This window comes from Phymastichus coffea, unplaced genomic scaffold (assembly GCF_024137745.1).
Source record: "Phymastichus coffea isolate CEN01 unplaced genomic scaffold, Cenicafe_Pcof_1.1 PCOF00053, whole genome shotgun sequence".
Taxonomy (NCBI): Eukaryota; Metazoa; Arthropoda; class Insecta; order Hymenoptera; family Eulophidae; genus Phymastichus; species Phymastichus coffea.
Window position 1 is genome coordinate 596,960 of NW_026706864.1, and position 26,074 is coordinate 623,033.

The 26,074-nt window shown below is 31.1% G+C and overlaps 2 protein-coding genes across 2 annotated transcripts; both read left to right on the plus strand.

The window, feature by feature from the left end:
• Nucleotides 1-1,088: 1,088 nt before the first annotated feature.
• LOC131665687 (uncharacterized) lies at nt 1,089-9,171 on the plus strand. Its single transcript, XM_058937744.1, has 4 exons — nt 1,089-1,188; nt 1,498-2,073; nt 6,514-6,948; nt 8,741-9,171. Exons 1-4 carry the CDS (start codon nt 1,182-1,184, stop codon nt 9,169-9,171), a joined length of 1,449 nt encoding a protein of 482 aa, XP_058793727.1. The 5' UTR covers nt 1,089-1,181.
• Nucleotides 9,172-11,790: 2,619 nt separating this feature from the next.
• Nucleotides 11,791-12,849, plus strand: LOC131665688 (mucin-2-like). The gene is made up of 2 exons (XM_058937745.1): nt 11,791-11,854; nt 11,939-12,849. Exons 1-2 carry the CDS (start codon nt 11,791-11,793, stop codon nt 12,847-12,849), a joined length of 975 nt encoding a protein of 324 aa, XP_058793728.1.
• Nucleotides 12,850-26,074: the final 13,225 nt, after the last annotated feature.

Consider the following 26,074-nt stretch of genomic DNA (forward strand, 5'->3'; position numbering starts at 1 on the left):
GACAGCGATCAAGCACAACGTCATCTAAGATAATTTTATCATATTTTTGGGTGACCTTATCACCTCAACTCATTCATAAATATTTATATAAAATATTAATTTACACTTTTAATTTGCTTTCATTTTTAAGGAAACAAGTCCAAATAAATCATTAGCCATCCATTTTATGTTATGAACTAATGAAGATAGAACTCGGGACGTAATGGTAATTTACTCGTTATGCGTTAGAATAAAATATGTTAGAATAAAACTGATTATGGTACATACACTATTGATCAAACTTGGATTTTCTTATTCTTTATCTATTATTAGATTTTTTTAAATTAAAATCTTGATCGCGTAGATTATTAAAATCTCCATATTTATATAAAGACTGTTTTAATTTAAAATTTTTAATCTTGACAGTTTGACTATTTATAATATAGTTTTTCAAACTGTACTCTGAACTAAAATTTTCCTAGTATGCTTAGGTTATTCAAGTTCATATTTTAATAATTTCATATAATTTGGTTTTTTCATTGTTATATTAAATTATGATGAGTATCAATACATTTTCTCCAGAATTAATGAAGGTTTCATGGTTCATTAGACTTTTAAATTTTTATTAGAATTTTTTTGCATTCGTACTTATTTATTAAATTGCCTAAATTGTTTATAAGTTTACGCAGTACAACTAGAATATTAAAATAAATGTTGTCCGTGGATTATTTTAAAAGTCTATATTCCTAATTCTTAATAGTTATAAATTCCTAAAATTATAGATTTCGAACATTTTTGGAAAGGATTCATAATGTAATTTACGTTGAATATCAAATTTTTAGTGAATACAAAATAACCTTTCAAACTGAGTGATAAATGAATGATAAGGTATATTTGCTATCCGACAGATGTGATTCTTTCTCAGAGCATTATTTATGAATCATAAATTTATCAGTATATAATAAGTATTATGCGCAAAAGTTCGCGGAGCTTACGTAATTATCAAGCATTTAGTGAAAGCACTAAAAAAGTATTTAATCGCATAAATTGACTGTCATGATAGTACGCAACGTTAACACATTAGTAAATACAGTATGACTTATAAATCCTATCAGAACAGTAGCGTTCAATATCTGTCAGGAAATATATAATAAGAATAATTAATAGATATTTATTTGTGGTTAATTAAAATATTGTGAACCATGAGAGGTAGTATATTTTATTTTATTTTATTTTAAATCGATTTTCGATATTTATGATGAAATTTGAACGTTCTATCACTTATGTGAAGGTCTGATTGGATTAATAAATACATTGTCCATGTTAAATTTCTCTATTAATAATTTTATGACCTATTCGCATATTGACTTTGAAGGAAAATTATGAATTAGTAGTCTAGATCATAGATAACTTCTGTTAATATAATCTTATAATAATTATATGTTCGATTTTAATTTTTCAATTTCCAATTTTATTAAAATATTGAACTATAATTTTATACAAATATATTTTTTCCAGTTCCTACTATTTTCAGTTTCATTAGCTTCTTAGCTACTGTTTTGTGTCATTTTACTGAACCTGACTGTTCAACAGATGTTGGAATTGATGAAATTGTTTTACTACCGAATCCAGAAATGTGTTCTACTTACTGGACATGTGAAGCACATTCGGCAGTTTTAAATAAGTGTCCATCTGACAAACTTTTTGATGCATTTAAGTTATCTTGTGAAGATTCTGAAACGGCATCTTGCGCTGTTAAGATTCCGACAACTGAAATACCTTCTTCTACGATCACAACTGTAAAACCTTCTCCTTCAACAATTACCACCATGAAACCTACGTCAACACCCACGGTACCAAAACCAATATCAACAACCACTCAGAAAGCTGATACTATTAAACCATCAATTGAAGAATATCCCTTTAAATGTCCTCCATCGCAGTGGCCCATCAAGAAATACTTGTTTCCGAATCCAAAAGATTGTCACAGTTTTTATAAATGTATATACGGTAAACCTCATTTGTATATTTGTCCAGATAACTTACATTTCAATCCTGTATTGAGTGTGTGTGATTGGCCTAATAAAGTTAAATGTTAAACATCAAATATAATAGAAACAATGTTTTCAATAATAATCAAAATATTGCACTCTACCAGTATATTATTGTTCTATCATTGATATATGTTATACCACACAATTGTATACGTATCTCAAATAGTATCTCTAATAATAAATTAAAACATAATACTTTACTAGCGTAAATAAATTTTATTTTAATTTATAGAAGGACTGCATCACAATTGAAAATTTTATTCTATATTACAGAACGATATGAATTATCGAAGTACTTATTTCTCTAATAATGAACTCTAATTAGAGGAAACTATTTCATCAAGTATTTGCATCAGGTCGTATAAGAGAGATTGTATTAGAAATGATCGGAAATATCGCAGACATTAATTAAACTAGAACGGCAGAGTCGAACGTTTCACCAGATTCATTCGTCAAGACCAACATGGTTTTGACGGGTTTATACTATCATAGACGCTGATATCGCAAGAAAATGATTCTAATTTTCATTGATACAGATTTGAGCTTCCTATAAATCTTTACACCCGAGCGAAGCGAGTACATACTTGAATCATGTTACACATGTACCCTTTCTCCAACTAATATCGAATAGTATATTTCGATACTCCGTGCGCAAAGTGTCTTTCACCTACGCTCGGCAGGAAACGTGCGTTGAAAATCGCATTTTCCACACGTCGTATCAACAAATACGGTACGGCACATGTTCGAGAAAGAGTTTCTCGTCTTGTATACCATTCCACCCTCGCTTCGCTCGGGGGTAAACGCCATACGAGACAAGAATCTACTTTCCTGCACTTGTGTCGTAATGTACTATTTCGAGATTCCGTGCGCAAAGTACTTCTTTCTCGCACGCTTAGCGAAAAACGAGCGTTAAAAATCGAACCTTAGATATGTCGTATCAAAAAATACCATAAAATACATGTTGATAATGATATTTGGACGTAAATACTCCACGAAACCAGAATCTACTTTCCCGCACTGGTATCGCAATGTACTATACTGTCACACCATTTATAGTACTTAACATTAGAATTAAAACGAGCTAATATCTAATATTCATGATTATATAAGCTATTTTACTTCCGAGAATGGTTTTCCTATATTTGAAATGCGTCCTTCGAGATTTCATTTTCCATTGATATAAAGACACTAATCAGTATTAATCCGACTTATGTTGAATACACGAGTCGCGAATAATCGGTTTCACTAGATCAGAACATCCTGAAGAGCCGATTCCACCTGTCAAATATGCACAATAACGGGACGTCGATGATATGTACTACTGCTTAATCTTTCAGATTTTTGCAGTTGCTATCAATGTATGTATTAGTTATGCTTCTCATTTCATAATAAAAAAATCTATATAAATAAAATGTATAGATTTCTAAAGTTAGTAGATATATCATCCTTACTGTTCGTTTGAGCTCCTCAGTCAGGATCCAACAGTATTTCTTTTTCTTCTATACACTATTTCTTCTCAGACCCCTATAACAGTTAGAAGCTGCGCAACCAAGCATACAAGAGGTTCTTGCTCATTTCTTTTAAAAAAATGAGCCCTCAGCAATTTTTACAACCGAAGACCAAGTTTTAAAAATTAAAATATAACAGCTCATCATTTAATTGTAAATTACAAAAATTAATCTTACGAGCACATCTAAACAATTCAGATAATTAAATGAAATACTATCACTCATTTAGCTTGCTGTTGTTCATGACATTATAAATGAGATTTCAAAAGTTATTAGACGTTTTATCCTTACTCAATGAGGAATACTGTTAGACCCTCAGTGGGGAGTCTAATCCAACAGTAAGAATAAAACGTCGACAAACTTTTAAAATTTTATTTAGAATCTCATGAACTACGGTAAGCTAAAGAAATGATAGTAATTTATTTTATCGTTTAAATTTTTGGTATGAGCTCATAAGACCGAATAATTTTTATAATTTATGATAAAATCATGAGTAGTCATATTTTAATTTTTTTATTATATTATTTGCATCCAATTTTAGACCTATTACTTTTTGAAGGTAAGCTAATAATACAGGCATACAAGATTTTGTATCACAAGTGAGCTGTTTCGTCGAAAGACGAAAGTATTTCCTATATAGTAAAGGGTAAGTATAAGGTTGTAATATAGTCGCGCTTTCTCCTCTCTCCTAGTGGCCACGTACTATTTCTTTCTCTCTCTTTTCTCTTCTTCTTTCTCGATATACTTACTCAGCATGCCTAACTACGATCTAACTATATGACTTTTCTTTCTTGCTTATTTAAGGAGAGTACGGGAGAGTATGCGTTTCGGGTGGCGGCGCGTTATCGGTTAGTTGCGGAGGTCAGGGCAGTATAAATCATTCGTCCGAACTAATCGCACATTTTGAATTCTATATTCGTTAAACAGAATTTCTTTAACTCATTTAATTTGTCAATGTAGTATAGTTAAGCTTAATTAGTTTCAATTAAATAGTATTTAATAGACGCGTATTTATTCTAGTTTCTAAAGAACTCTTCCAATCAGTTCTCTTTGTTTGAGTCGTGCTATTTTAGCAATCGCCGCGAGACAAACCCTCCTCGAACTCAGGTAACACAAACACAATTTACACAAACACTTATACGTATCATTGGTTGACTAGCCACAAAATAGTTAATCAAGTCCACGGCGACTAAAAAACTATCAATTCACATCACGTGCATTATATTGGTCGACTAGCCACAAAGTAGTCAATCGACATCACAACACCACGTGTTTTAATCTACATATCATTTGGTTGGTTAGCCACAAATTAACCAATTTTAATTTCTTTTACATCCGACATATATACGCATACCTTTAAGTATCAATTGTAATCAATTAATCATAACACGTTTTTATTTCTTTACACAACGATTGAACGCATGATCGCATATTATCACAATATCAGTTTGTATTTTATCAATGTAAATCAACCAAGGGTTTTTCTCCATTTAGGCGGTTTTCGTTTGCGTTTACATACAAACATAGTTTGCACGCAAGATCAAACCTAACCGAACCTTGTGGAGTTTTTTCCTAATTTTTTAGGCCTATAATGTATCGATCATATTGGCCTAACTACGCATTTATTATTTCATATCCCTTCGTAAACTACACATACATTCACGAACAATCCTTTCAGACTGAAAAATTTAATGCTAATATGAGCTATAGTATTACCGAAGGATTTTGGTGCGCTGAATTCAAATATAGCCTCAAAACTGTTCCATCACATCAAGTGTTTAAGATATCCTAATCTAAAAGTACAAAAAACACTGCTTTTTGACATGTTTGAGGTTATATAGTATCGTAAATAAATGTTTTCACAGTAAACTATTCAAAGCGTCTTACAGTATAAACCTTCCCCTCTCAAATGCCGTTGAGTTTGCCTAAATATCTTTTTTTTCGTAAAGATATCGCATTTTTATTAAAATCCAAGATGGCGAATTCAAAATGGTCGAATGAAAAATTTTTCAAATCATAAATTATGTTCTAGAAATATGGATTTTGAAAAAACGAAATTGTGTTGCAAATTCGCATTCAGTGACCTAAAAAATCCTCGAGTAAAATTCTTCATGCAAAACAAGTTAATGGAAAAATATTTGCTTCAAAGTGTTAATTTTGAGAAATTCATTAATATATATATTTCGAAATGCGATATCTTGGTGAAAAAAAGATATTTAAGCAGACTCAACGGCATTTGAAAGGGGAAGATCTGTACTTTAAGGTGCTTTGAATAGTCTGCTGTGAAAATAATTATTTACGATGCTACATAACCTCAAACATGTGAATAAACAGTGTTTTTTGCACTTTTAGATTAGGATATCTCAAAAACCTGACGTGATAAAACAATTCTAAGGCCAGATTTGGATTTAGCGCACCCAATTCCTTCGGGAATAATATAGTTCGCTTGTGATACAAAAAATGACCTATTATTTGTATACCTGTGTTATTTTTATAATTTTTGAATGTACTCATAGACCTCTTATATTGCAAATATATGTTGCTAATAGATATCATCAAGGAAAGATTTGTGAGTAATGAATTGAGATAACATAGATTGATAATTTTGAGTCAATATGAAAAGAGTAGTCGATTAGCAAATTGTTATTCTCGGATTATCTAAAGATTAACCAAATTTAGTATAAGTCATGTTAGTATATAAGGAGGATTTTTGCAATTGTTTATTGTGTATATATAAATCTGTTCAAAAAAGCAAGTCAATAAAATTCTATATAAATTTTTGAATACTTGTACAGTTAGTAAGCACAAGAAGAGAATATGAATGGTAATTTATTTTCTTGATGTCAATTTTAAATAGCTTTTCATTACTATGTCTTTTGTATAACTACATATTAAATTTAAACAATTATCCGGAAAACATCCCTGTAATAAAATATTGTATATTTTTCAATTATTAAATAATAATTTTCTAGCGGTGTTCGAAATTATATTTTTTGGCGTAATCTCTATGGCATTTGCGGCCGTACCGCGCTGTCCAATACACGGCTATGACAACGAAGCTATACCTGACTCTGAAGATTGTGGAAAGTTTTATTATTGCAAGGACAATGTACCATATTCAGCATTTTGTCCTCCTAATCAGTATTTTGACGTTATAACACTTACCTGTCTTGACGCGGCTGAAGCTGTCTGCGCCGAGAAGACAATACGAATTTTAAATAATCCAACTTCATCTGTCCATTGTCCTATGCAAAAAGATCCTGCAGATAACGTACTATTACCAAACCCATTAGATTGCAATAGTTTTTATCAATGTGTTTGGGGTACACCAATACTTCAGAAATGTCCGAAACAATTACATTTCAATGAAAAGTTGAAAATATGTGATTGGCCGAAGAGCGCTAACTGTAAATTGTATCCATAAATTTAATAAGTAATTGTTTCATATTGATACTACTAAGATGATATACAAAATAGTAGAAAAAAATATATAAAATAACTATTTGGAACATTTATCAAATCAACAATTTATCATACTTGAATATTATTAAATTTTGTTAACATAAATTATATGTTTTCAAAATACTATAATGTTTTTAATAAATTGATGGCCTGATCACATCAATATCAGAAAGCCTTCAAATGACAGTTTGAAGTTTCAATTATAATAGATATCCAATTAACTAAAGTCGAGGATTCTTTCGAAACTCGCATATCCAGGTCGTACTGTACTGATATTCATTTTTACTTTGAATTAGTTTTAAGTATTGACTAGATAAGTTAATGTCAAATTTTTACTTCAAATGGTGAAAGAATTACCTTTTTCCTTTTTAACAATTTACATATCAGTTAACGTGAAATTCAAAACAATTTCATTATGAAGTAATCAACTAGTATATTAGTTTTATATCAAATGAATTCAAATCATCCAATTCTTTTCGATATAATTTAGCAGTATTCAGGATTGATATAAACTGATAAGAATAAAATGTTAATTCTTTCAGCGCTGCGAAACCACAATATAACATTAACTATTAATAATGTCGTCAATTTATCTATTCACAAATCTTTCAAAACAATAATTGCTAATTGTTTATTTTGAAAAGAATGAGTTGATTTATTGAAGATTATTTCGTCGAGGTAACAAAACTATATTTAAATAATAACTATATTTAAATATATTTAAATAATAATGCAATAATATAAAAACAATAGGATCACTTATTTGTGAATTAAATATTGTAAAATTATTGCAAATATAAAATGAAAATGTCCAAACATAAAAACCATCATATTTCGGCATTTTATTCAAATACTTCACTGAAATTATTTCATATCTGCATTTAATTTATGTTACATTCATATATATCAATAAAATTTCAATAATTGATAACAAGAATATTAAATTATTATCAAGTTAGTACCGATGATATTCGATTAAAAGCCAATCAATCAAGCAAAATAATAAATGATTATATCGAATGTTATCAAGCGCGATATAGATACAGAATTTCATAGTAGGGTCGTCGTCAAATTTTTGATTGCAAAATATATATATAAGCTAGATAATGTTGTACATAATAGTTTGTGAATAGTGGTAAGGAATCCAACAATAAACCATCATGAAAGGTAATTTTCTTTAAGTATTTATGAATAATATATATTTATACTTATACTTCGATTCTTATAAAAAATAATATACTGATATTAAAATTTTTACATACTCCACACGAGGATGTAATCACTGACTATTTGTGTTATAGAACGTGTTTTAAAGGAGATTTTAAAAACTTTATTTTTTGTATCACGATTACATCAGTTGACTATATATTCGTAACGTAAGCTCCAATTAGTATTTATAAAAAGTCATATCTTAGATAAATAGTTTTTTTTTTTATAAGAAATTCTATAAATTATTATTATTGATTTTGTTATTCTATACACTTAAAACCTAGTCCCAGAGAAACTGCATAATATAATATATATAATTTATATACGTTATATAGATGATATAAGGTAAATAACATCAATAATGGAATTATTATAAATTAAGGTTCAAAATAATTTTTAATTTAATCTAGACAATTATATTTTCTGTGTCTACCAATTTTTTTTTAATTAAATGCTCTATTAACTTATATAAGTTATTTAATTAATGCTTAATAAAAAAGCACATATTAACTAATGACATATTTATAGCGATATTTATCACCGTCTTTATTGGGCTTATCGCCAGTACATATACACACTTTGTGCCTGAATGTTCACAAGAAGGCACAGGAAATGAACGCATAGCTGATCCAGAAAATTGTCGAAAATTCTACATTTGTCGTGACTACGTTCCTGAAATGGTTGTTTGTCCTAGACCACTTTACTTTGACGTTAAGACCTTTGAATGCGTTGATCCAAAACTTGCTATTTGTGGAGAACTTTCAGAAGAGCCAGTTTGTCCTGCACAACAAAGCTTAGATGAGAACATACTGATACCAAACCCTAAAGACTGCAACACTTTTTACCAATGTGCTTATGGTTACCCACATCTCCAACATTGTCCTGAAGGACTACATTTCAATCCCGAGAAAAGCTGGTGTGATTGGCCAATAAACGCTCATTGCGTCATCGAACCATGAATAAAAATAAAATTTGCCAGTTACAAGCATTATTAAATGTTTTTTTAATTTTATTTATCGAATTGTATAACGATCAGAATTGAATAATATATTTTTACTGCAATTATGCACTTAAGTAAAATCCATTCTAATTCTCATATTTTCTATCTTATATTTTCATCATAATCACGAATTTTGTAAATGTACACGAATCATTGTAAATGTGTACTTTTGTCAACCAGATAATTGCAATTTGCAGAATAATTGAAACTTTGTATTGCTAATCGAATAATCAAAATGACAATTTATGTTGAAGCAAACTAATTAAGGTTTACACTAATTGAAATATCATTTATAGTTATATTTAACACTGTCAAGTTATTCACCCACATCCTTACCAAATTTTCTACTTGCAATAATAAAGTTATATAATCGATAAGTTAAATGCCTCACCTTGTCATTACGTGTCCGTCATAATAAAGAATTTGTAAATGAATTATATTGTCACCTTACTGTCACTATCTATAAGTTTTTTTACCATTATTAATTTTTAATTTGTTACAAATTATGATTCCGAGATAACAGTTTTAATTATATGTGCAATATTCTTAAGTATGTACTATTCATCTATTGCAGGAAATAGCAATCAATCAATCACGTTACCAAATATCACATTTTGTATGCAACATTAAAGACCAAGATTTATCTTGTCCAGAAAATGTGGGTTTCCGTCATATATTTCACTAATATTGAAGTAATTATTTAAATAAAATATATTCTGTCATTTCACATACATTTAGCTAATAACGCATCGGCATTTATTTATGTAAATAAACTAAATAGATAATAAACTAATAGATTTTTTCGTTTATTAAGGATTTCTAATATGTATAAGTAGAACTTTCAACTGTGCTGGCAATTGATTTTTTTATTTTTTACTATATTAGTCTGTGATTTCAAGCTTTTCGTATGATATCTCCAACGGATATATCATTTAAACTGTTTTTTAATTGTTTTTTTAGTCCATCTGTAACATTTGAAGAGTTTGTTTATATTTATAATATTTTTTAACTAAATTAACGTTTCTGAATGTGCCAAAATCAATTCACAGTATCTCATATAAAATATTAATTTCTAATTCTCTTCATTGTTGATGATGTCTATCCAAAATTAAACTTTACAATAATGATATTCAATAAATTTATATATCCTATAAATAAATGTGTCGTAGTCCATTAAGAATATGAACTTATTATCTTTTCAATGCCTACAAATTGTTCTACGTATATTTTTAATTTATTTAATTGATTGAGTATAAATTGATGTAAAATACCTCGATGTATTATTTTATGTCGATTTTTTATGGAAAACCTATTTGTAACATATAGGCAACGTTTCTAAAGCATTACAAAGAATTTAATTTAGACAACGAAATTTATGCTGAAACATTTCTACAATATTTTGGCAACATTTTTGGAAACATTACTAAAACGTCATTAAAACATTGATAAAACAAATACGTTTTGCTCTATATAAAAAATTTTAAGTACTGACCAGAGGACATTTGTTTCATCAATGTTTTAATGATATTCTTTGCGATACTACATAAATAAGTGGGTTGCATTTAAAACAATTTCTCCATCTGCCAAAGGTTTTTTGTATTACCCATAGTAATACCCATAATATCTAATAGAAAAATTTCTACTATCAAATCTATATCCATTGTTTATAAAAATTAAATTAAACTTGCGCGGATCTTACTCAATGTTATAATTTAAAACCACTTGCTTTCCACTTTCCATATTGAATTGGTAACAAGTGATTTCTAAGTTACCTTTTGATCGTCTATCGGATTACAAATAAAGTAGTCTTTCTTTCAGACCTATTTTCTTTTGTAAGAACTAAATCTTTCTAAATAATGTATGTAACGTAAAACTGTAAAATTTAGAAAAGACTGTTTTTTACAAGCCTGACTTGAAACTGAGTTTTACAGTATAGAGCAACCTGAAAGATCACGTAAATAAACGTTTGAAACGGTAATAATTACTCCTGGAAAATTTGTTTGTTACAATTTAAATCCTGCAGATAGGTGAGTTATTCAGTCATTTGAATTAAATAATAAAAGATAGATTCCATTATTTTCAAAAATTAAGCATTACCAGAACAAAATTTCAAATAACTTTAGAGCAGCAGTGTGGATATGTGCGGTTCACAAAATAACACGAATTGATGACTAAGAAAAAATGTATGAAAAAAAAAACACAAAGTATAACTTTCATTCGGCAAGTACGAATGAACACAAAAAAATACTTACTTCAAATTTATCTACTTTTTATCACTCTTAGCTCGTATATTTTACGCCTAAATAATTATCTGATCGAACTGAGATTAGGAAAACAAATAATCGATCGAGTTACTTATACCATTCCGTCAGTATAAATCTATGAAATGTAATAACGAGTATCAGTTTTAGTGTATCAAAAATACGCAATAATGTAACCATTGTATGTAAAAGATAATTAAAGTTAATCACAAATTTGTGTTGATGATCATTATTACAACCAAAGTTTTAAAAAGGAAGTTTTAAAAATAATGATTAAATAAATGGTCTGTTCCTGAATATACCCTCTACAGTTAAAAATGAATAACCGTTACGAAATTCCAGAGCGCAGAAAATCGAAGAAGAGATTGATAATCATTATTCGTATGTATGATTTATTTTTAAATTTCTACATCTCAACACACGAAATCGATATGGAATGAATGATTTGCCATGTTTCTTTTACAGCCGTTATTCTTCTTGTGCTAATCACATTAACAGCTCTAATTATAATTTTATTAAATAATTACTTCAAAAGCAGAGAGATCCAAGATCAGCTACCGACAACTGTACCACCCCAACAACCAACTATCTGTGTGTCCACTAATTTAGTTGATATAAGCGAAAAAACGGAAAGTAGCATTGTTAAATGTCCGGAAAAGAATGATGTAGCAAATGTGCTGCTACCTAATCCCGATAATTGTTCAACTTTTTTTCAATGTGTTGACGGTGAACTACAGTTGCTATCATGTCCTATTGACTTGCATTTCAATGCGAAACTAAAAACTTGCGATTGTAAATGGGCTGCTGGATGTCAGTCTTTCATAACCAATGAAACGACTACGTTCATTCCCAAATTTACCACATCTACTCAAGCTATAACTTCTACTATCGAGCCCACAACTCTCTCTACTGAACCCTCTACTGAACCTACAACTCCCTCTACTGAACCCATAACTCCCTCTACTAAACCCACAACTCCCTCTACTAAACCAACAACTCTCTCTACTGAACCCGAACCCACAACTCCCTTTACTAAACCCACAACTCCCTCTACTGAACCCACAACTCCCTCTACTGAACCCACAACTCCCTCTACTAAACCCACAACTCCCTCTACTAAACCCACAACTGTTTTGCCTTCCGATGGTTGCAAAAATGTCGCACCTGATCCATTTGGGAAATATCCAGTATATTGTCCCCCACAAGAAGGGCCGGAAGATAATTTTTTTTTTTCAAATCCAAAAGATTGTCAAAGTTTTTATCATTGCACATACGGTATACCTTATTTGTGCAAATGTCCAGGAAATTTATTCTTTAATCCAAAAAAAGAAGTATGTGATTGGCCACGCAATGTTAAATGTCATGTTGAAAACTGAATCGAAATCAATTTCTGTTATAAAATAATTCAGTCATTCTGTTGAGCTCGTTCTGTACATATGCTTAATAAACGCTCTTGAAAATCCAAACATTTATAAGTAAAATTTTCACATAGTTTAAATAATAACAAGCAAAAAACATACATACTGACATATTTAAATTAAATCCAGCGAATATGGCTGCAAATAAACAATTAGTGCAAATAAGATAAATTAGAAATTATACAGAGAAAACAAGGGAAGAAACAACAAAATGGAAAAGAGTGCTAAATAAAAGACCAATCGTGATAGAAAATAGACTATCGAGCTTGTTTCATCATATACGTAGACCTATCAACGTACTTCCTATACTTTCCAAAGTATGTGAAAAAATAATAATCAAAAGATTAAATATAGTATTTTTGAAACAAAATATAATAACTGAACTCCTATTCGGTTTTCGTAATAACCACGCGACATTAGAACAAATTAACAGTCACCGTTAAAATAAAAAATACTTACGAAAAAAACCAATATTGTAATACCGTATTTCTTGATATAGCTCAATCTTTTGATTAAGTCTGGCACGAAGGCCTTTGTATAAACTTAATAATATCGTACCAAGAAAAATCTCTATCTTCACTTAAAATCATACCCAAATCAAAGAACTTTTAAGGTATAAATGATACCTCAAAACTTTATCTAATAAAAGTCGATGTTTGTCAAGGTAGTGTTATTGGCGCTATGTTATGTTTAATCTACACCCATGATCTTCCAATTATGGAAAACATAAATATTGCCATTTACGCAGATGATATAGCTATATTAACAACTGACTTAAATACAAAAACCACCTCTAATATAAAATGCTTATTATAAATAAACTATTAATATACAAGAGCATACTTAAGCCAGGATGAATATATGGTATTCAACTTTGGAATATAGCTATAAAATCAAACATTGATATCATTGAAAAATTCCAAAATAAAGCCTTAAAATCTATCACGAATGCACCATGGTTTGTTACAAACGAAACAATCAGAAAGAACGTTATTATATGGACTGTTAAAAAAGAAGCAGAAATTGCTTATAAAAGGTACACCATATAACTAATAGAACATCCTAACTGTTTAGCGAAAAATTTAATGCACGCAATACTAAGAATATCAAGATTTAAAAACATAAATCACCATTTATTCATGTATAATTTAGCTCTGTAAAATAAAGTTATTAGTTTGGATCAATGATGAAGTACCTTTATGTAATGTAAATTTTGTAATTAGAAAATAGCATTGTAGTAATATCATTTACTTATTGTCGAAAGACAGATTGAAAATAAAATAAAATAATACTCGTACTCGATACAAACGCTCGTCTTCGGCTAATACTGTAAACTTCTTGTTTCGACGAAAAGCTTTTTGGCACCAGTGGAGGACAATATTTTTTGCAAAAGAGCTTAAAACTAACGCCGAAGGTGCGATTTAGTGGTTAAAATATAATAACGAAATAATATAGTTCAGAATTATTTTATTTGATATTATCTGATTTATTTTAAAGATGACTATAATACTACTTATTACAATATGTATTTCCATCAGATTTGGATTAAATTAGTGCGGTCATTTTTAGCTAGATACAAAAAATCAAAATTATTCCTTCGAAAATAACAATAACATATTTCAGGCTCTTTCAAAGAAATCAACTGATTTTAGGTAGCCATATTTTTTGAAGATCGTGCAAACTATAACTAGATTATAATGAACTACTAGGAGAGGCCTGGTATTTTTGTAACATAACAAAAACAATCGATCATTAGATTATAAAAGAAAGATCGAATTTTTAGGTTCACTTTTTGCTCAGATAGGATACATGACCTCAAAAGTTGGAACCCAAAATTTTCTTTGGAGAATGAGCTAGCTTAGTATATGTCACTTGGTCGAATAAATGTCTGTGCACGAGACTTTTATTTGCATAAAACGACCTCTTCTCTCCTGTGCTAGAGCTGAGTTGCCGTGCTATTTGAGCGCTACCGCAATTGCATTGTCCGGCTACCCCTTCATCGGGCCCTTAAGACCGAGCGCTCACGCACCGCTTTCTTCTCTCCTTCTTGCTCTTTTCTGTCTTCGCCAGCTCTCCCGCTCGCTAGTCTGCCGGTCCATGGCTCAGCCTCCCGATTGACCTGTTCCATTCCTAACTGACCTGCAATATCCAAGAGACAAATACGTTTTTGCTAGAAAGCGTTTGTCTTATTTTTACGAACCTAATTAATTTGGCCGCAAACAATTGGAAAGAGACGACCCGAAATTTCGGTTTTCGGAATTTTGCACACATATATCAATGTCTGTTCCGTAACATCGTTCGCTTCCTATCCGCCCAATATACGTGGTCATAAATAAAAGGTAAAAGAAGAACAACAATTTAAGGTCAAGTTCTCGGGTGACGAGTACATGACGCACGCAGGGTACACGTAAACTACGCCATGTTCTTATCAAATGTGCAGGCCCGGACCTTCCTCGGGCTTCGGCGCCCGCAACGCTTGCTCGTTAGGGTTTCCCCAAATCGTCCATTTCGAGCGCGTGCTCGAGAGTCATTTTCTCTCTTTCTACTGTTAGTTACTCGACAACAGGCTTTTCGCTATTACGCGGAGTTTTATAATGTTCTTGGGTTTCAGGTTATTGATCGCTCTCAACAATATCTTCACATGAAGCTGGCTGGAACGTTACATTCCTTATTTTTGATCGTCAGCAATGATCTATATAGGTTTATTATTTTAATTACTCCTTATTGTTAATTATTCCAATAAGAAAGAGTCATACGCGTGACGCGTTGCCCCATGCAGACGTTTCATTAAGCTACAGCCAAACTTTTATTAAGGTCTAAGGGGGTTTAGCATTAACTTCGAGCATCAGATCCGAAAGAGTCCAGCAACGGTCCGATTTTTATTATCAATCGCATTAACATTTTCTGAAATCAGAAATATAATTTTTGTATAGTCTTACCTCTAATATTAATTGGTAACTAATATTACCAAAAGTTTTAATTATAATAGATATTATATGAAAAAATAATTTTTAGTGAAAGGAGTAACGAAATTAATAAATTAATTGCGTGTAACCGTTTCAATTTTGAACGAATGTTTTTCTCACCGAGTGAAGATGCGAAAAAAAAAATATATATATATATATATATATTACATATTGACTTTAAAAGAAAATTATTGTTCAAATATGACCTAGATTATGGAATATTTTTTGTAAATAAATTTTCGTAATAATTATGTGATCGATATTAATTTTTTTATTTTCAATTGAATAAAAATAAAATTTTCAATATAAACATTTTATTTGCAATTTTTACGACTATTACTGCCCTTAGCTTCTCAATTACTGTTTCATATCTTTTTACTGAACCTGTTTATTCAAACAATTTTGGAACTGACATAATTCTATTACCAGAATTCAGAAATGGGTTTTACTTGCTGGCCAACCAGTTTTAAATAAGTATCTATTTAGAAAAATTTTTTATATATTTAAATGTCTTGTTAAGATTCTAAAATGGCAGTTTCTGTAATTCATTTTCAGCATTCAAAAGACCTCGTATTATTTGACTTCAGCAGAAAATCCAATATTTCCTTCAACGATTACATCTGTAAAACCGTGTTGGTATACAACCACTGTGATAATAATAAAAGTTGGCCATCAATCGGAACCGTGAAATCTAAACACACTTTAAAAGCAACTTCGATAACAATTAAAATGATAGCTTCTTCAATAAAAATAACCTCAAAATCTATATCTCTGTAAACGACCATGTCGATAAGATCAATAGCTCCTTTACTATTACCAACTGTAAAACCTACACGTTCCTCAACAACCACAATGCTAATGACCAAAACCTATTAGTAAATTTAGTAAGATACAACATCTTTTTTAATGATAAAATGTTTTAATTTTAAAAATAATGACGTCATCACCATTCAATCTCAACTCGCATACTTATTTACGTTTATATATTTCAATACAATGTTTTATTGATTATCATTTTTATATGAAAAAGAAAATGTATTTCATATACTTTCTATAATATTTTAAGAAAAAAAATATCAACCTAATAAGCCGATAATCATAAAGAGTATCATTATCTATTTAAGGTTAAATTATATTTTACTCTATACAGAAAGAAGTTTCTAATAAAATTATCGAGATTGTACCAGTAAAAATTATGGTAAAACAACATAATGTCGAGACATAAATTGATTACTTATAGAAAGTATGGTTAGATCGTAGTAAATTTTACCAACAGCACCCTAAAATTTCCCATTACACATTGAAAAATATAAAAATTGTCAGTTGGTTAAATTATTATTCTTTTTCTGTAATGTAAATAATCATAGCTTATCATTGCTATATTCACGCAATACGAGACTGATCGTATGCCTATCGAGCATTCTAATTATCAATTACAGGACACTTTATAAAAAATAAAAGATATCTAGGCAATAACTTTGAGTTTGTTTTATTGTAAATATTGGAGTAGATATAAAAATAACTGGAATATTTTCATTTCCCGTTACTCAAGGAACATCCTCTCGGGCCTACTCTTGTCCCTTTTAATTCGCTCTTTATCACTCTATCCCTCTCTCCATCTCTCACGACCTGATAACGGCACGGAACAACGATTGATAGCGGCAAATGGCGAAATTGGCTCGCAGAGCCAATTCTCCATGACAGCTGCGTCAATAATAAAGTTTCTGCATATAAATCAGTAATACGCTATAGATGTCCTTGTTTAACGGTACGATCACCGTAATTTTTTTGGTGAGTCTTCTCTCCATGCAGGTCGATGATAAATTGCATAAATGTCAAAAATCATACAAACGATAGTTCGATACGTTATCAAAAATATTTTGTTTTTCAACATTTTTATCAAGCAAGATTATTAGATGACCCTATTAAATCTTGTCGGAAAACCTATAGTCATGATGAAACTACATGATCTAGATAACATCTCTGTGATAAAAAAAAATTTTTTAATTTTCAAGAATGATATTATTATAAATATTAAACATGATTATAACTCGAGCTAACTTTATCACTGCAAGGAGAAAATTTAGTAAAGATCTAGTAAAATAATGTGAGAGTATTAAACAACGATAAATAATAATTTGATCAGTGTATTTCTTAATTGGTTTGCTTTGAAATGAAATTAAATGTTCCTATTTCAAATATTCGTTTTACATCACAAATCTGAACTATTTTGTACATCGTAATTATAAACTGACCAAGCAATAACTATAGCAAATGAAAAATGGTTATTCAATATCGCTATACAACCGAATTATTTATAAATAGACACGTAATAATGGTGCGGTAAAGATAAATGTAAAAAGCGGTACAAATTTAACGTGGTGTTGATAACATGTAGTGTACATACTTATCAGGATTCCTGCCGCAATATCACTACGCAACGAATTAGCATGTGACCAATCGGTGAGTTCATAAATTTTTTATCGATTGTACGTGGCTTTCACTTTAATTACATGCTGCACATTGCGCATAATCCTGCTCGTCTATATAATGCCATCATTGAGTGCCATTCGTGCTTACTCGTTAATAATAAATATAGCTTATATAAGATAATTATAGATATAATTATAATAATTATAATAAAGGCAATATAAGATATAGTTTTATATGCAATTGATATTTTTTTTCAAAATACAACATTTCATTGTGTATAGTTTATGAACGACACTCAATCCCTTTTTATTATAAAACCGCTGCGAACATTGAATAATCTAATAAAAGGCTGAAATTATGATTCCGAGATGATAGTTTAAATTATATATATATATATATATATATATACTCAATTTAAATTATATAACATTTTTAAAGGCGATTCACTTATCAATTTCAAGAAACAGCAGTCAATTACATTACCAAAAGTGACCCTAGCTATCCAACTAAAAGATGAATATTTATCTTGTCCGTCGAATGTAATTTTCCATGATACATTTAACTATTACTAGCTTAATTATTGAAATCATGAATTATATAATTTCTACCATTTTGAATATATTTAGCTAATGACGCATGCGCATTTATCATGCAAATAAACTAAATAGATTTTTTATTTTATTAAGTATTACACAATCTTATTAAATATTGTATTAAATAATGTGAAACTCAGTTGAAAATCAGACTTATAAAAAATAAATTCAATTATTTAAAACAATCAATCATTACGGAAATAAAATTTAAAATAATTTTAGAGCAGCAGTGTGGATATGAGCGGTTCATAAAATAACACGAATTGATGACTAAGAAAAAATGTATGAAAAAAAAAAACACAAAGTATAACTTTCATTCGGCGAGTACGAATGAACACAAAAAAATACTTAAATCAGATTTATCTATTTTTTATCACTCTTAGCTCCTATCTTTTACGCGTAAAAAATTATCTAATTGAACTGAGATTAGGAAAAAAATATTCGATCGAGTGGCTTATACCGTTGCGTTAAGATAAATAGATGAATGAACTGGTATTAGTTTTAGTATATAAAAAATCTGCAATAATGTCGTAACCATTGTATGTGAAAGATAGTTAAAGTTAATCACAAGTTTGTACCTATGATCATTTTTACAACCAAAGTTATTCATAATTAAAAATATCTAAATCAATTAACAAGAGAATTTTGAAATAACGATAAATTTTTAAATAATAATAAAAAACGCATGTCTTAAATGTGTTGAGCTTCGTATGGAAAGTTTCAAACATCGTATATTTTGATATATCGTATATTTTGATTCAATTTTTCAATGTTCACAATGAAAAGAAGTATAATAAATAACTAAACCATATAATACTAGACACATCTTTAGCCAAATATGCACAACGGTTACAAAATTCCAGATTGTATAAAATTAAAAAAGAGATTAATAATCATTATCCGTACGTATTATTCATCTTTGAGTTATGACACATTGACGTACGAAATTGATGAATGAATGATTTACCATGTTTCCCTTACAGTGGTTATTCTTCTTGTGCTAATCATATTAATAGCTCTACTTATCATCGTGCTGAATACTTACTTCAAAGTTCAAGAGATTCAAGATCAACCAACGACAGCTTTACCACCACAACAATCAACAACCTGTGTACCCAATAAGTCAGTTGATACAAGTGAAAAAAAGAAAAGTAACATTGTGGTTGAATGTCCGACACCTAACGTTGAAAACAATGAAGAAGAAAATGTGTTAATAGCTAATCCCGCTGATTGTTCAACTTTCTTTCAATGTGCCCATGGTGAACTATATTTGCAGTCGTGTCCTTTTGACTTACATTTCAATGCGAAATTAAAAGTTTGTGACTATAAATGGGACGCTGGATGTGATCTTTCTTATGACAATAAGACGACTACACAAATGCCGGAATCTACCACTCCTACCAAGTCCACAACTGTTTGTTGAACTTAATACTCTTACTCAATCTACCACTCCATCGTCTGAGTCCTTATCACTTTTGATCGAACCTATCACTCCTTCCACATACCTAATGCTGTTCTGTTAATTTATATATCAAGGCGAAATTAAATTTTTGTAACTATAAGTGGTCTATTGAGTGTAATCCTTCCTATAACAATAGACGACTACATAAAACGATTGTTAGTGAAGTACAACATTGAATTTGAAATTTCTTAGGAAGCATTTTTATCAACCTAACATTAGGTTTTAAGAAAAACTAGTTTTTTTAAGCTTACCAGAGTATAATATTTATATGACTGATAGATTATTATACAAATTGATAACATTATTTTATGAATTGATTATACTAGTTAATTCTCGTCTAATTTTTATTGTATTTACGTTTCCTTGTGTTTCAAATAATACTCTACTTAACTAATTAGATTGCTATCATTGTTTGATATTTAGGTAAGTTAATCGCGTTATATTTCTATCTTTAGCTAACTATTTTTCCGTAAGTAAGCAAAGATGGCGCCACTGGAACGGTAGTTTTTAAGAAGAATATCTTATTTTTACATTCAACATTGATACGTTTACACTTGAAAAATCATGAGTCTTAATCCAATAAAAAAATATAATATTTATCCTCAAATCAAAGATTTCTTATCATATATATAGCTGCAGTGTCATAGAAATGTATATTATTGTTGGAAAAATGACTTATGCATTCATTTTGATTTATTAAATTATTGTAGAAGATGAATTTTCTTAACAGAGTATCACACGTGTTTATATGTATATTTTTTACTATCACAAGTAAAAAGCTTAATACTAGTAGTCAGAAAACAGCTGTAAATTGCAAGTATTTATTTAAACAAATTATTCAAAGAGTCAAAAAATCGGAAATCCATTATACATAGAATTTATTCTATTCTGATAAATAATTTAATAATAACACCTAATAATAAATAATAATAAGTAAGAAACGGTAACAAATATTATTATCTTCAATAAATCTACATCTACAGACAATGTTATATATACATATATTATATTGTCTAATATACATATTAATTAGTTTATATGAGAATATAATAATTAATGTAGCAAATGAAACTGAATGTAGAAGCGTATGTAACTAATGCTCAAGCTAAATATTTACTTACATTTACGTTATGAATTATTTGCTTATAATATCTATTAAAAATTCTAATGTACTAACTTTATGTTTACAAATTTATTAGCTGACTCTCAAAACAATTAACGGATAATTAGAAATGTGTGTGTGTGTGCAACCTGAGAATAAAGGAATTCATATAAATACATTGGAAAAAATAATTCGATGTCATTTATATTTCGAAATGTTTTAAAAATATAAAGGCGAGGAAATAAACAAAGAAGAAAAATAAGAATATAGTTTACATTATTTACAGGTAAAACTGTGTATTTATATTAATATAATAACAAAGGAAAATTAAAATAAATTGTTATAATTAAATATATGTTATAATTAAAACAACTAAAGCTAATGTATTTCGAAATTATCACGATCACGTCACATTCATAGTTTTTTGTTACAAAAATATAATGAAAACAAAACCTTTGATAATTTTTCTAATCTGGTGTGCAAAAGAAACTTATAACGCTATTTATCAAACGCAAAATGTAACAGTTCTAATTGCAATATTTACTATTGGATTGGCGTAACAGATTTCCAACTTCAAATGGAATTCCTTGGTAAACTAATAAGTCGATATTTCATCATGACTTGTATAGATCTATTTCAATCGCAATTTGTTTTTTTACTTTTGGATTATCTAGTAGAACGGGAACAATTCAAGTAAAAAAAATGTAAAATAAAATTGAAATAGCAAATAAAACAGCAGGTACGTATACCTCGGGCAGAGAAAAAAGCTTTCCGGCTAACAGCGTTGATTTTTTTCGTTAGCGCAGCGCCCCATTGCAAGTTGTGGCGCCAACTCGTGGCTAAAAATTCACGCGTCGTTTGTGCGGTGAAAAATAATTAGCAATAAATTTTTTGTGAGCACCGCCGCAACAATACGCGAACAGCCGGAAAGAGAGGGAGAGAGAGAAAGCTCGCAACAACGAAAGAGAGAAGGAGATAAAACACTCGCCGATGTAAACGAGGCCGAGCCAAACGTATATAATGCGATCGCTCGTTGCTTTTTTTTCAGAGCCTTTTTTATATTCCACGTCGTTAATGCGAGGCGAACGAGTCGTGTTGAGCCTGCGCAGGCCTATATATATATTTAATCATGGTTTCGCTGTTGACTCTCGACAATACCATTATTTTGACTTTATTATGAGACGCTGCGATGATTATAATTACGCGCGACGAGCGCGAGCGCTTGCACAATCAAGCCTTTCGGCGCTCTTTTTTTCATTCATTTATCGCCGCATGATGTGTTTTGAGGATTGAGATGCAGCGCGTGGAAAAAAGCAGCATTTTGCATTATGCATGCAATTCTTATTACATTTTTTCCTGATTAATTTTTTTTATCTTTTCAAAAAATGCCTTAAAAAATTGAATGGTTATGAAGTTTACTTTTTTTATAGAATTACTATAGAAGCTAACAGCCAAAGTCAAATGTCAAATGCAATTTGAAATAATCGCATGAATTTTCGTTCATATTTATTTTTACATCAAAGAGAAATCTTATCAAATACTTTGCAATAAGTATTCCGATAATCGATTAAGCGACAAATCCTGCAAGTCTTAGTTGAACTTAAGTATTGTTGGAAAAGTGGATCCCAGAGTCTATGAATGTAATGAAACTTTTCAATGTCCACGTCGCCCACAGTTTTACAAAATTCCTTAAGCGTGAAATTAATTACTCATCAAATAGCAACAATAAAAGTAAATTAATAGCTCTTGTCGAGCTATCGCGTTTCGTTCGCCAGCATTAACCTCGTGCGGCATCGTCGTCAGCGACACTATTTTTTTATGCTAACCGTTGAGAGTGCAGATGTGTTCTCTGTCTCTTTCTCGCTCTCTCCCTCTCTGTCTCCCTCGGGCGTTAAGAGATCTCGCGGGGAAGGCTGCTTTTTTGCGCGAGAAAGACGAACTGCTTTTAGGCGGAAAGGTCGCACCGCACTTTTCACGCTTTCCGCGGTGTTGTTTTCCTTGTGTGCGAGAGAATAAAAATTGAGATCGCTCGCTCTGGCTGATGTCTTTTCGTGCCCCCCCCCAGGGAGAACAAGAAAGTTTCGCGCGCTCTGTAAAACTCCCCGGGAAAAAAGCCGCTTAACAATCGCGAGATTTTCAGAGGGTATAGATCGACCTCGCGCTATTTTTTTCTCTCTCCCCTCCCTTTTTATCCCGGTGTTTGGTGGGCGTGTGAGCTTGCGACGAGGAGCAGTGGGGAGGTATGTCTTCGCGTTATACAGTCATTAGCTTTCTCATGCATAAAGGAGAACGGCTGCGATATGATCGCTGGTTGAAACAGTTACTAACGCATTGTAAAACGCGATTTATTTTCCAGAAATGTAAAACGTTGAACGATTTTCTGCTAAGCGCCTTGGAATTAGCAAACTACATCAAAAAAAAAATTAAATAAAATAAAAAAGCCAAGTCTGCCAGTTTCGTAATGTTTTTCAATGCAGATACCTGTTTAGAAATCAATCAAATGAAAGGTAAATGTATGCATGATGGTGATTGTATCATACGCTGTTCTCATTAAAACTCCAGACAGCTTCAATTATCCCTAGCACCAAAGTCTGCAAAAAAGAATGCTGCTAATTTCCCAGATTGCAACGCAAACAAGTATTAACATGATCTCGTAAAATGGAAGAGGCGAGTAAAGGATCAAGATTACCTTAATGAAGCGAACTCGGCCAAGCCTTTGTCTCTGTACTTTGGCCAAGACACAGGAAAGTGATCGGGTCGAGAAAACTACAAGCGAAAATAAATCAGTAACAGCATCGCATCGCATCCTATAAAGAAGACGAAGGAAGCAAAAAAACAGCGAGAGAAAGGACGGAAGCACTTAAAGAATTATCCGAACCCGAGGGCACGTGCGCGTTCGTTCCCAAAGCCCAAACACCTAATACCTACTAATACCCGCTACACCCTTTTTACTATATAGGGTGAGAGTAAGAAACAAAGAGGACACAGCGATTTTCACAGCTGCACAGTACGAAAGAGAGCACACAGACAAATTATTTGACAGCGCGAGTCAACTATTACGTATGCTGTAAATGGGAATATCTTTTAAATAAGGGTCTTCTCCAATTTTACCAGCGAAATTGCTTCTCTTTTACATTCAATGTTTATACGGTCGGGCCGTGATGATAACCGATCGGCAAATGGAGAGTTTTCAATTGCTTCTATTATCGGAGAAACTTGAGAGCAAAATATTAAGTAACTAAGTTGGTTCGTTACATTGAATCTCAATCGTTCTCTGAATTTCAACACAATCGTCGCGTGTAATATCGTAACGTGGATTGAAAAACGGTAATAAACATCCTTGGTGACGGCACGAATGAGCTAAACAGTTTTTTAATAGTTCTTAGTACAAGGCCGTTGATGAGTGCGATCTCCTCTCTAAATTCTCAAATGAGATGAGCGACTGGCTGTCTGGCAGCCGCGTGTGCTTTCCTCGAAAAAAAAGGCTCAACGTTTTTTCTCTCCTCTTCAGGCTCGTCATTCATCTGCGGCGGTCTCTACTGTCGTACATTTTTATTTTATATGGACAAAAAAAATAGTTTCACGCTTGTGTTAAGATACTTCTCGCGTCAAAGCATCGTCGGGAATGCATGAATTATTGCAGTAATTCGGAGCACAATTCTAACTATGTTACTAGATTTTCGTTAGTCTAATAACCTCCACGGTTTCATTGTAATCTCAGTTCGATTATCGTAGCACTTTAACCGACGAAAACCCCATGAACTGATCGATGAGTTCTGAAGAGAGCGGATCCAACAAAACAAACTAAAGTAAGAAAAAAAGAGAAATGCTGGTAAAAAAGATGACTCGCGCCGTTCAAAGGAAGCCACACACACGCCACACGTACGACCAAATGAATTCCGTTTTCGGCGCATCAAAACCGAACGCCGAGCAGTCTAGTGGATCCTTTTCTGCTGCCGCTTTCCTTTCCTCGTTTTGGTCTTATTGCATGAAAGAACGGCTTTCTAATAGGCAAATGCTACAAAAATACACCCTCTCTCTCTCTTTTCTATTGACAAATGACTGAGGAAGCCCTTTGTGCAACGAGGAATTTACCCTTCTTCCTCTTTACTTGGAATTGAGATGCGCCAATTTTTTTTCTTTTTCGCGTGTACGTGCGTGCTTTGAGCTGATGCGTTCCGATTCGATTTGAAATTGAATGAACTGATGATTAGAGAAAGAGAGAAAGACTACGAAATTCACTTCTTTTCAGGTTTATACGAACAAGGTAAACTAATACGTGTCGTTAATAGTAACTCGCGAATTTCTTTGCCGATAAAAATTAAGGGTCTTTTGAAAATGACGCAAAAAATTTTAACATTGAAACCTCCAAAATGTCAACTCTTGGAGCACATCGTTCACGGTAAATTGAGGAAATGCCTTATCCAACGCAGAACAAATAGACTCGTCAAATCAGCGCTTAAAAATGAAACAAAAAAGTTTTTGACACGCACGCGAGTATCCGTACCCGCCGACCCAGAGTAACAAAACAAACAGATTCCGCGCGGCATAATCTATTTTCTTAATGACTTTCACCATATACGTATCCTCGATGTGGCTAAAGGGAAAAAAGAAAATAAATAAATAA